Genomic DNA, 10934 nt, shown 5'->3' on the forward strand with positions numbered 1-10934 from the left:
TTGCAGGCATCCAATTCCAAATGAGCTAATATTTGCAAAAAATAACAAAGTTTCCCAGTTCGAACGTTAAATATATTGTCTTTGCAGTCTATTCAATTGAATATAAGTTGAAAAGGATTTGCAAATCATTGTATTCTCTTTTTATTTACCATTTACACAACGTGACAACTTCACTGCTTTTGGGGTTTGTATGTTATGTATGACTTATAATAATTTTATGAGTGGGGGGGGGGGCTTTTTAGATTTTTTTTGTCATCGCTCAAAAAATAATAATAGATCAAAAGCTATGTTGTTATTCAATTATTATTACGTCACATTAAATATTCCATTTTGAAAAATTGTTTGGGCGAAATATTGCATATTTTGTGTTTTTGCCATTAAAAAAAAGGCATAAAATATAATAATTTTTTTTTTTTTTTTTTATGGCAACGGCTGGATATGAAGTATATCTTTAGATATTTAAGAGTTAAAATAAAATTGCAATTTGACGTATTTTCCACACTTCAATGACTGAGACCCTTTTCGGGTCCCCGGGAGCTTTAACGTTCACCAAAACTGAGAGGTTACAGCAAACATTGTACAGGTTTTGGAAAAAAATGAAAACTATATCAAAAATTGCCGCCGCCATGCTCTCATTTTTCCAAAGTTTGGACACCCCCTAAGTACGTAGTACACAAAGTACTAGGATAAGAACAAGAGAACACTTGAGAGTGCGAGTGACAGCTTATTCAATGAAAGCTATAGAAGGAACGCTAAGCACACTTACGGTTCAAAAACGCTTTCCCTTCCCCCAAAAAGAGTAGAAATCAAACTCTTATCGTAATTGTTGACTCTTTTCGTGGATTGCGATATTTTTTGTGTTTTTCCCGGCTAGAGAATATAGAACATGTTGCGGTATAGCACCCTTCTGGAACCCACTGTGACCACAGTGGGAGAGAACAATGGAGGGACAAACACGATGCAGTTCTGCCTTCTGGGCCCGCACCCATGATGCAGTTCTGCCTTCTGGGCCCGCGCCCATGATGCAGTTCTGCCTTCTGGGCCCGCGCCCATGATGCAGTTCTGCCTTCTGGGCCCGCGCCCATGATGCAGTTCTGCCTTCTGGGCCCGCACCCTCGCCTTGTGGGCGCTCGTGTAGAAAATCTTTAAAAAAAGGTGCGACGCCGCCCGTGGAAACCGCTCCACTTGAAAGAGGTGTCGGTGGGCGTGGCTACAAAAGTACACAGTGATTATTTCTGGCAACACTCATAAAGGTTGTGCTTTAGGTAACGTGACAAAGTCTCATGCTACATCGATTATGTTCTTTGAAGTTATTCATATGTACACGTATCGTCCCTTGGTGCGTCCCCCCCCGTCGAAGCCGAACGAAATATGTCAAAAAAAACTTGCTCTCCTCTCCTATAGGTCAGCAGTACAAAGTAATTACCCTAAATTTGGACTACAAGACGCTACTATTTTCCTACGCTTTGAACCCTGCGGATATTAGAGTTTAAAACAACAACAAGAAAATATAATAAAAAGGTGTGTTGTTTTTTGTGCAATGGCGCCATCTTTTGGACTAGTGCTTTGAACCGTGAACCGGAAGTACAAGTGCCGCTCCCGTCTTCTCGTCGTCCATAGCGTTTCTACCCGTATAGATCCTTCATTCATCGCTCCGAGGAACGTTTGTAAGTTTTACAATATAACTAAAACTAATCTTCCTTACTAAAGCGTCCCATGTGTGATGTCCGCAGGAGCGTTTTCATGCACATTTGTGCGTGCTACCGTAATGCAATCAAGCTAGCGTCGATAGCGTTAGCTAATATGCTAACACGCTTACGAGTGTCTGTGTTGGTAACTTACAATGGCATTCTTGTTGTATTGTTTGTCTTGGAAGACGTTTCGCCGCTCTTCCGAGTAGGCTTCATCAGTTTAGTGGTTAGAGTGTCCGCCCTGAGATCGGTAGGTTGTGAGTTCAAACCCCGGCCGAGTCATACCAAAGACTATAAAAATGGGAGCCATTACCTCCCTGCTTGGCACTCAGCATCAAGGGTTGGAATTGGGGGATAAATCACCAAAAATGATTCCCGGGCGCGGCACCGCTGCTGCCCACTGGGGTGAACAAGGGGATGGGTCAAATGCAGAGGACAAATTTCACCACACCTAGTGTGTGTGGGACAATCATTGGTACTTTAACTTTAACTTTGTTCTCATAGACTTAGATTGGTCAGATCTGGTGTAGCGGCTAGTGCCAAAACCCCAAATATTTATACTCCAAAACCAGGAGGGTAAGTATGGTTTCGCCCTATGGTAGTGAAAAAAACAACTGTTTTGATGCACACAAACAATCCTAACTGTCAAAGCCAGCGACAGTCGTCGGCTTTGAGGTATTGGATCGACTACTACCAGTCCAAAATAGCCGAAACCCCCCGCGTAAGCATTCCATTCAGTCGTAAACAAACGGCACAAATGGTATTCTGGTCACCCCCGGTGGCCAGAATGTTTCTAACTCCTGTTATTTGTTGGAAGATAAATTGCAGAGTCTTTTAGGAATGACTGAAAGGACAGTGTTGTATGTGGGAGACAGGTGGTGTCGCAGACCACCTCCTCTGTTCAGGGATGGTTTTTCAACCTTGACATAGATGGCTTCCCTCACTCCTCTTTCGTACCATCCGTCCTCCCTGTTCAGAACAGATGGTACAAACGAGGAAAAGGCAAAGCCATCCTTACCCAGGCACACCCGCCTGGTTTTGGAGGGTTTACACTAGATCTGACCAAACTAAGTCAATGAGAACGAACTGATGAAGCCTACTCGGATGAGCGGCGAAACGTCTTCCAAGACAAACCAAGCGGTGCAGTTGCGATGGATTGAATGCCCTGAGATGACAACCACCTGGATGGACGAGAACCTTCATAGACATGTGTCGTTTCAGTTTCACAAATTCTTCAGTAAATTCACCAAAACGTCAGCGTGCAGTGTTTGAGTCTGTTTAGCTGATTGGAGAGCTAGCTTCCGCAGCTACTGGGTCCATGACGATGACTTCTGTTTTGTTTGATCATCCATTTTACTGCCGTGTTACAGACACTGTTTGGAAACAATTGAGGTATATAAATATTTACAAATATTTATGTATGTATCTGCGGCTTATAGTCCAGTGCCGCTAATATATGGAAAATATTTTTCTCTTCTAAAATTTGGTGGGTGCTGCTATTTTACTGGTGGGCTCTGTAGTCCAGTAGTTTCAGTTACTTCTCCTAAAAAGTACTTTAATTAAGGTAAATAAAGGTAATTTGTTCCCAGAGAAAGACAAATGTGTACTTTTAGAGTTTGGATTAATGTAATTATACGTTAAATCTCCACATGGCAGCAGCAAATAGCGCAGTGCACTCCTAAATCTTGGGAGGTTATGGTCGTGCGGGCTGGCCAATAAAATTATATCGATATATATCGCGATGGACACATCTGCAGTGATGCGAATCCTGTATCGATCAGTCGTGGTGAAAAAGGAGCTGAGCCGGAAGGCAAAGCTCTCGGTTTACCGGTCGATCGACTTCCTATATCCTCACCTATGGTCCTGAGCTTTAGGTTATGACCGAAAGGACAAGATCACGGGTATACGCGGCTGAAATGAGTTTCCTCCACTGGGTGGCGGGGCTCTCCCTTAGAGATAGAACTCTGTCATTCTGGAGGAGCTATGTAAAGCCGTTCCTCGTTCAGAGAGGAGCCAGATGAGGTGGTTCAGGCATCTGGTCAGGACGCCCCCCCCGGACGCCTCCCTGGGGAGGTGTTTAGGGAACGTCCGGTAGGAGGCCACGAGGAAGACCCAGGACACGATAGAAAGACTATGTCTCCCAGCTAGCCTGGGAACGCCTCGGCATCTCAAGGAAGAGCTGGACGAAGACGCTGAAGAGAGGAAAGTCTGGGCTTCTCTTGCTTAGGCGGCTGACCTCAGGTAAGCGGAAGAAGATGGATGGAGCAATATAAAACAATTGTATCATGATACAGTTTTCAGTCATATCGCCAAGCCCTAACGTTTGGTGTACCGATGATGCCTTCGCGCAGACACTTCCTGTAAACTGCAGACATATGAACTTCCTTCAGCACGGTGTTAAGCAACAGGCTAACTGCAGACATACTCAGCTCAAGACGTGTTGCGAAAGTTTACGTCGGTTTCATCGTCTCATCCGTTTACAACTTTTCGTTGCGTCAACATTACGAGATCACGGTCAAACCAAATTATTAAGATGATTACAACTTTCTTTCACAACGCAACCAAACTGCGCCTCATCTGGACGGTCTTTGAATTGTTTGTTGGCACCAAAGTTGGATGATTCATTTACACCGGACCAGACGCACCAAAGGGGGAGAACGAACTAGCGTCTCATTGGTACAGACCAAAGGATGCTTTTTGCTGGTAGTTCCCTGGAACCTCCAAGTAATGTGTGCATTATTCCTTAGTAGGTGTCGATGTTCCCTTGTAGAAAACATTCCGAGTGATATCTGGGCTGTTTCCTCTCTCTGGAATCAAGATGACATTATGGCCTTTTCGTCGTAGTGTGGACTCGCGACTAGAGGCGGCTGAGAGTATTTCTGAAGCTGCATCTCCTCCAGATCCGGGCCCACAACCATCTCCTGGAGTCACCCTGATGGTGGAGAGATTGTGGTGCTTCTGCTCAGCAACACAAGCTTGGCCGGACTGAACAGTAACCACGGCGTTGTTAGCACGCTTCCTGTCAATAGAGCCTTCTCGTATTGAGTCGGAGCTTTCAGAGTCTCTGCTGAGATCATTGAGGTCAAAGGACTGCCTCAGACTTCCAGGCCCTCCGGCGGCGCCATTGCCGTGATCCAGAGACCGCCACCTCCATGAGCCACTTCCATCGTTGGACGGGGCTTGGATGACAGGGGCTGGGATGACCAATTTGTGGTTTTCAGGATGGGCTTCTATCCTGACGATTGCTCCGGTACTCCCTGAAATGCTGCCTGTGGTGCTGCCCAGGGAGCTGGGTCCTGTGGTGCTACTCGGCTCCTTGTCAGCAGAAGCCCGGTAGTGAGCCAAGCCCTGGGAACTTCCGACAGTGCTGCTCTCATCCAGGCTTCTAGAATGAGTCTGAAGGAGACCTTGCTGCTTGGACATAGCGATGACTTGAATAATTCGAGGTTGGGTTGTCTTCTCAGCTACCCTTTGCCAGTTAGCCTGAACTGTACCATCAACTAAAGCAACACCCTCACCCCCTCCTCCTGCTGCCCTAGGGGAGGTATGATGGTAATTTTCATGTGATTCCTCGGGTATGTGGACCAGTTGCGAAGACCCAGGTCGGGACTGCATCAACATTCTGGCTCCTCCAGTAATGCCGCTGCAGTTACTGGGCAGTGTGGTACTTGCGCCTGTGGTCAGTTTGGACATGTAAGCATGCGCATCAAAGCCGGCATCCAGGCTCACCGCTGAGGGTTCCGAGCTGGATCGGACCTCCATGCTGCCGTGGTAATGGGGATGCGCAGCGGACTGAACGGACAACAGGTCTCCGGAGGGCGGGAAACAGTCCGGCACCTGCAGGATAGGTTTGTGGCTGTTTTTATTTTTCCACTGTGACAAAAGCTGCTTGGAACGACTGGAATCCATGGAGGCATGGTTGAGGGTGGCGGCGTGACGTCGTGCTGCTTCCTCGTACGCTGCTATAGCCTGTGGGGTGTGGACGCGAGGGAGGGTGTGGCTAAAGGTCACCGTGGTATCTTTGCTGCGCGGGCTGTGGGGTGGGATCCCATCGGCGTCTCTGCTGGAGCACTTCAGGCTCTCGTCAGTGTTCTGCTGAGGAAGACCGCGATGGAGAATGCCTTCAGATTGGGAGGTACTGATTCTTGGCTCCCCAGAAATGCTGGCTTTCATTTGGAGGTGATGAAGGACCGCCTCCTGGCTGATGTGGGGTAGGGAACAGGAGGGGCAGTGGGGCAGGGAGTGGGTAATGGTGCTGGGCTCCTCACTCGGGAGGAAATTTCCAACTGCATACAAACCCTGGTAAGAGAAGACAAGAGTCTTTTTAAAAGCAGAATGTTTTTGTTTGAATCTTGAACACTTTTTTTTTTTACTGCGTGTTAATCGAATACAGCTGAGAAAATTAGTATTTGATTTGGTAAGTTGACCTTTACAAAGATAAAACATTTTTTTTGGCCTATTGATTTTAACAGACATTTACAGAATACAAAAAAACATGACATAAAGGTTAGAAATTAAATTGTATTATTCAATACCTCCAGGATTTTGCAATCGCTCCAATTCATGCAAATTGGATCAGTCCCCGCAAATTCTGCGCTGTTTCACAGTTTTTGCGCACATTTTGGCCAATCAGTGACATTTATGCCATTCAAATTAATCTCTGAGCACAAACATCAACAGTCTAATCAAAATTTATGATTGTTTTAAAGCAGGGGTTCTTTGGATCTTTACGGAAAGACGCTCCTATTTGGGTTTTTTTTGGAACCTTTAGAGGAAGACGGTCCCAATAGGGGTCTTTTAGGACTTTTGGGAAAAACGGTCCGATTTGGGTCCTTTGCGACCTTTAGGGAAAGACGGTCCTATTTGGGTCCTTTGGGGAAAACGGTCCCATTTGGGGTCTTTTAGGACCTTTAGGGGAGGACGGTCCTATTTGGGTCTTTCGGGACCTTTGGGGAAGACGGCCCTATTTGGGATCCTCTGTGACTTTTAGAATAGGACCATCTAAAGTTTAGGAGGAGGATGTTCCGATTTGGGGTCTTTTAGGACCTTAGGGGGAAAACGGGCCAATTTGGGTCCTTTGGGACCTTTAAAGGAGGACGGTCCTATTTGGGTCCTTTGGGACCTTTGGGGAAGACAGTCCTGTTTGGGGTCTTTTATGACCTTTAGGGGGAAACGGGCCAATTTGGGTCCTTTGGGACATTTTAGGGGAGGATGGTCCTATTTGTGTCCTTTAGAACCTTTAGGGGAGGACGGTCCTATTTGGGTTCTTTGGGACCTTTGATGAAGACGGTCCTATTTGGGGTCTTTTAGGACCTTTAGGGGAATACAGTCCTAATTAGAGGAAGACGGTCCCATTTGGGTCCTTTGGGGAAGACGGCCCTATTTGGGGTCCTCTGCGACTTTTAGAATAGGACCATCTAAAGTTTAGGGGGAAGATGTTCCGATTTGGGGTCTTTCAGGACCTTTAGGGGAATACAGTCCTATAGGACCTTTAGTCAAAGACACTCCCATTTGGGTCCTTTGGGGAAGACTGTCCTATTTGGGGTCTTTCAGGACCTTTAGAAAAGGACGGTTCTATTTGGGTCCTATGGGACCTTTAGGGGAAGACGGTCCTAATTGTAGTCCTTTTGAACCTGCAACTTTTAGAATAGGACCATCTAAAGTTCAGGAGGAAGATGGTCTGATTTGGGTCCTTTCGGGGAAGACGGTCCTATTTGGGGTCTTTTAGGACCTTTAGGGGAAGACAGTCCTATGTGGGTCCTTTGGGACCTTTAGGGGAAGACTGTCCTATTTGGGGTCTTTCAGGACCTTTAGAAAAGGACGGTTCTATTTGGGTCCTATGGGACCTTTAGGGGAAGACGGTCCTAATTGGGGTCCTTTTGAACCTTTAGGTCACATATGTCAGAGTCAAGGCCCGCGGGCCATATCCGGCCCGCGAGAAGGTTTTTTACGGCCCTTGGGATGATCTTGATTTATTATTAGAACCGGCCCGCAGACCGCAGATCTTTTACACGCACCAAGCGGATGCCGGTCCAAGGTTCCGAAAGGGGGCGAGCGGCCCGCCGGGACGCGCCTGCCGGCCGAAGGGCTGCAGCCCGGCCGTCAGTCGCGGAGCCCGCCGTGCCACGCGCGCCAAGGGGGCGGGCCGAAACCCGGCCCCGAGGCCCTGAGACTTCTGCTTTGTTTCTCCAAACCGCGCGTCACCGCCGGGCCCGCACCACCGTCGGGCTGCAGCCCGAGCGTCAGTGGCGGAACCCGTCATGTGCCGCGCGCGCCAAGCGGAGCGGGGGGGTCAAGCGGGCCGAAACCCGCAGGCCACCCCCTCACCACGAGGCCCTGAGACTTCTGCGTTTGACCCCTACGCGCGGCCCGTCGGGACGCGCCCGCCGTCAAGCCACGAGGGCCAGCCGTCGGGTCGCGGAGCCCGCCGTGCCACGCGCGCCAAGGGGCGGGCCGAAACCAGCGGGGGGGTTTCGGGCACCCAACTCGCCTCCCTCCCACGGAGGGAGGAGGGGGGTTTAATGTGAACATTACTGTGCAATCACATATTTAGAGTTTTTACTCAATTCAAGTTTAAAAGTTAAAGTTTAATATTTGTTTTCACTGCATGTTACTTCTCCTTAAACAAAGTGTTGTTTTTGATTTATAGATTTTTGCACTTTATTTTATTGTATTTCAATTTAATTATATTTTAAAAATATTTCAGTTGAGTGGATGATAGAAAATTGCTATTATTGTTTTTTTCTTTGAAGTAAATTTAGCCCACTTTTGCTAAAATAGAAAATATAGGCTACTGATGGTGCCTTGAATACCGGTTTCTTTCATTTAATGTTCATGTTATGGGGATTTTTATATAAAGGAAATTTGTCTTTTGTGTCTGTTGAAAATTAAAGATTACTGACAGAGCCATAAGGAAATATTGCTTTATTTATCTGATCATATTGGAATATATTTGTTAGGTTTTCAGTAGGTTCAATTAGGTTCACTAGACTATATGCGTCATTTAAAAATTTTTCAATGAACATTCGAACAGTCCGGCCCTCGGCTTGTAGCTAAATTTTTTATTTGGCCCTCCGTCCATTTGACTTTGACACCCCTGCTTTAGGTGAAGACAGTCCTTTTTGGGTTCTTTGGGACATTTGAGGAAGACGGTCCTATTTGTGGTCTTTTAGGACCTTTAGGGGAGAACGGTCCTAATTCGGGTCTTTTAGGACCTTTAGAGAAAGATGGTCCTATTTGGAATCTTTTAGGAACTTTAGGATAGGACAGTCCTTTTTTTTTTTTTTTTTTGACCTTTTAGAAGGACGGTCCTATTTGGGGTCCTTTTAAACAATTGGGGGAAGATGGTGCTATTTGGGATACTTTGGGAACTTAAGGGGGAGATGGTCCTATTTGGGACACTTTGGGAACTTTATGGGAAGATGGTCCTTTTTGGACTCTCTGGAACCATTATGGGAAGATGGTCCTATTTGTGGTACTTTTGGAACTTTAGGGAATATGGTCCTATTTGGGGTACTTTGGGACCTTTAGGGGAAGATGGTCCTATTTGGGGTACTTTGGAAACTTTAGGGGAAGATGATCCTATTTGGGGTACTTTAGGGGAAAATGGTCCTATTTGTGGTACTGTGGGAACTTTAGGGGGAAGATGGTCCTATTTGTGGTACTTTGGGAACTTTAGGGGAAGATGGTCCTATTTGGGGTACTTTGGGAACTTTAGGGGGAAGATGGTCCTATTTGTGGTACTTTGGGAACTTTAGGGGAAGATGGTCCTATTTGGGGTACTTTGGGAACTTTAGGGGGAAGATGGTCCTATTTGGGGTACTTTGGGAACTTTTGGGGGAAGATGGTCTTATTTGGGGTACTTTGGGACCTACTTGTCTCCAAGTCCATGGATTGTGAAAATAGATAGGCTTAAACCCTTTGGGGTCACTTTTTGTAAAAAAAAATAAAAATAAAAAAGTTCCTCTAAAATTGCCATTTTATAAGTGCTCCAACATGTCCGTACTTGGAAGAAATGTACTTATTCTTGGGGGTCGGGATCGTAACTCTTCATTGTGTAATGTTTTTACAAAGTTAATCAATCAATCAATCCTTGTCATTCGTGCAGCCCTTTGAGACACTTGCGATTCAGGGCTGTATAAATAAACATTGATTGATACAAGGATTATAGAACATTCTTTGTCCCAGATCTAACTGAATTTCCGCCAGGACAAAAAGGACTAAACACAGACAAGACGTACGAGGTAGAGAGCGATGGCGCCGCCAATCAGAAACCCCAGGTAGACGTCGATGGCGTGGTTCTTGTACTGGATGATGCGGGTCAGGCCGCAGATGATGGCACAGATGATGAAGGAGAAGACCAGCAGGGGCTTGAGCAGCTTGGACGAGTCGGTCAGAGTGCTGTTGAAGTACATCTGCTGACACAGCAAAAGTGGCTCAGCAAATTGCAGATTAAAAAAAAACAAACGCATGTATTGCCTACAGTTGTCTGCGCCGATGAAACAAAAAAAAAAGCCCTGCAGGTGGCGCTAAGTGTGCCAAGTTTCTTTCAAACCTTGCTTCATCTTGTCAACAAAACACAGAGGAAGTTTCTTCAGTGACAAACTGCTACTCCCACTGTCACGTCGGGGTCGCATCTTTATGCGGGGTCGTTCTCCCAGGAATGCAGACGGAAAACTCCGGGCGAAAGCGTGAGGTAGGAATGATTTATTGTCCATAAATCATGCAAAACACAAGAATACCAAAAAGCGTTCCGATAGCATGGGAGCTATGGCGAAGCTTAGCACATGAACTAGAAGTCAGGAAAACAAGGAATACCCAACGTTACTGTTGCATTCGCAAACAAAGAAGCCAGGACGAGTGTGGTGAGAGAGGTGAATAAATAGCTCTCTGATTAGTGCTCGGCAGCAGGTGAACGTGCCGAACACTAATCAGAGGCAGGTGAAACCAATTAGTACCCATGGTAACCAAAACAAACCCAGAAGTGCACAAAACAGGAACTAAGGGAGTCCAAAACTAACAGAACATAACTGAAAAAAACATGACAGTACCCCCTCCTCAAGGACAGATACCAGATGTCCACAAAAACAAGGCAAGATCAAGAGTCATGGGAGGGCGGAGGGGGGACTTGGCGGTTGGTCGCCAGACCAAGTGTCCCCGCAACCAGCGAGGGAGAGTCAGGTGGCGGCAACGCGTTGAACGCCGCTACCTTTGGCGAGGCAGAACAGCCACATCCGTGGCCGA

At 46.6% G+C, this 10934-nt stretch overlaps 1 protein-coding gene across 1 annotated transcript in view; it reads right to left on the minus strand.

Annotated features, from left to right (window-relative positions):
- Positions 1–232: 232 nt before the first annotated feature.
- The window catches only part of LOC133629739 (phospholipid phosphatase-related protein type 4-like), a 24181-nt gene continuing 13479 nt past the window's right edge, over positions 233–10934 (minus strand). Inside the window, exons 6-7 of the mRNA XM_062020694.1 lie at positions 9932–10105; positions 233–5990 (exon numbers count right to left, since the gene is read on the minus strand). Of these exons, the coding sequence (XP_061876678.1) occupies positions 4428–5990; positions 9932–10105 (1737 nt within the window). The 3' untranslated portion in view covers positions 233–4427. The remainder of the gene's footprint in view (positions 5991–9931; positions 10106–10934) is intronic.

Source organism: Entelurus aequoreus, linkage group LG15 (genome assembly GCF_033978785.1).
Source record: "Entelurus aequoreus isolate RoL-2023_Sb linkage group LG15, RoL_Eaeq_v1.1, whole genome shotgun sequence".
Taxonomy (NCBI): Eukaryota; Metazoa; Chordata; class Actinopteri; order Syngnathiformes; family Syngnathidae; genus Entelurus; species Entelurus aequoreus.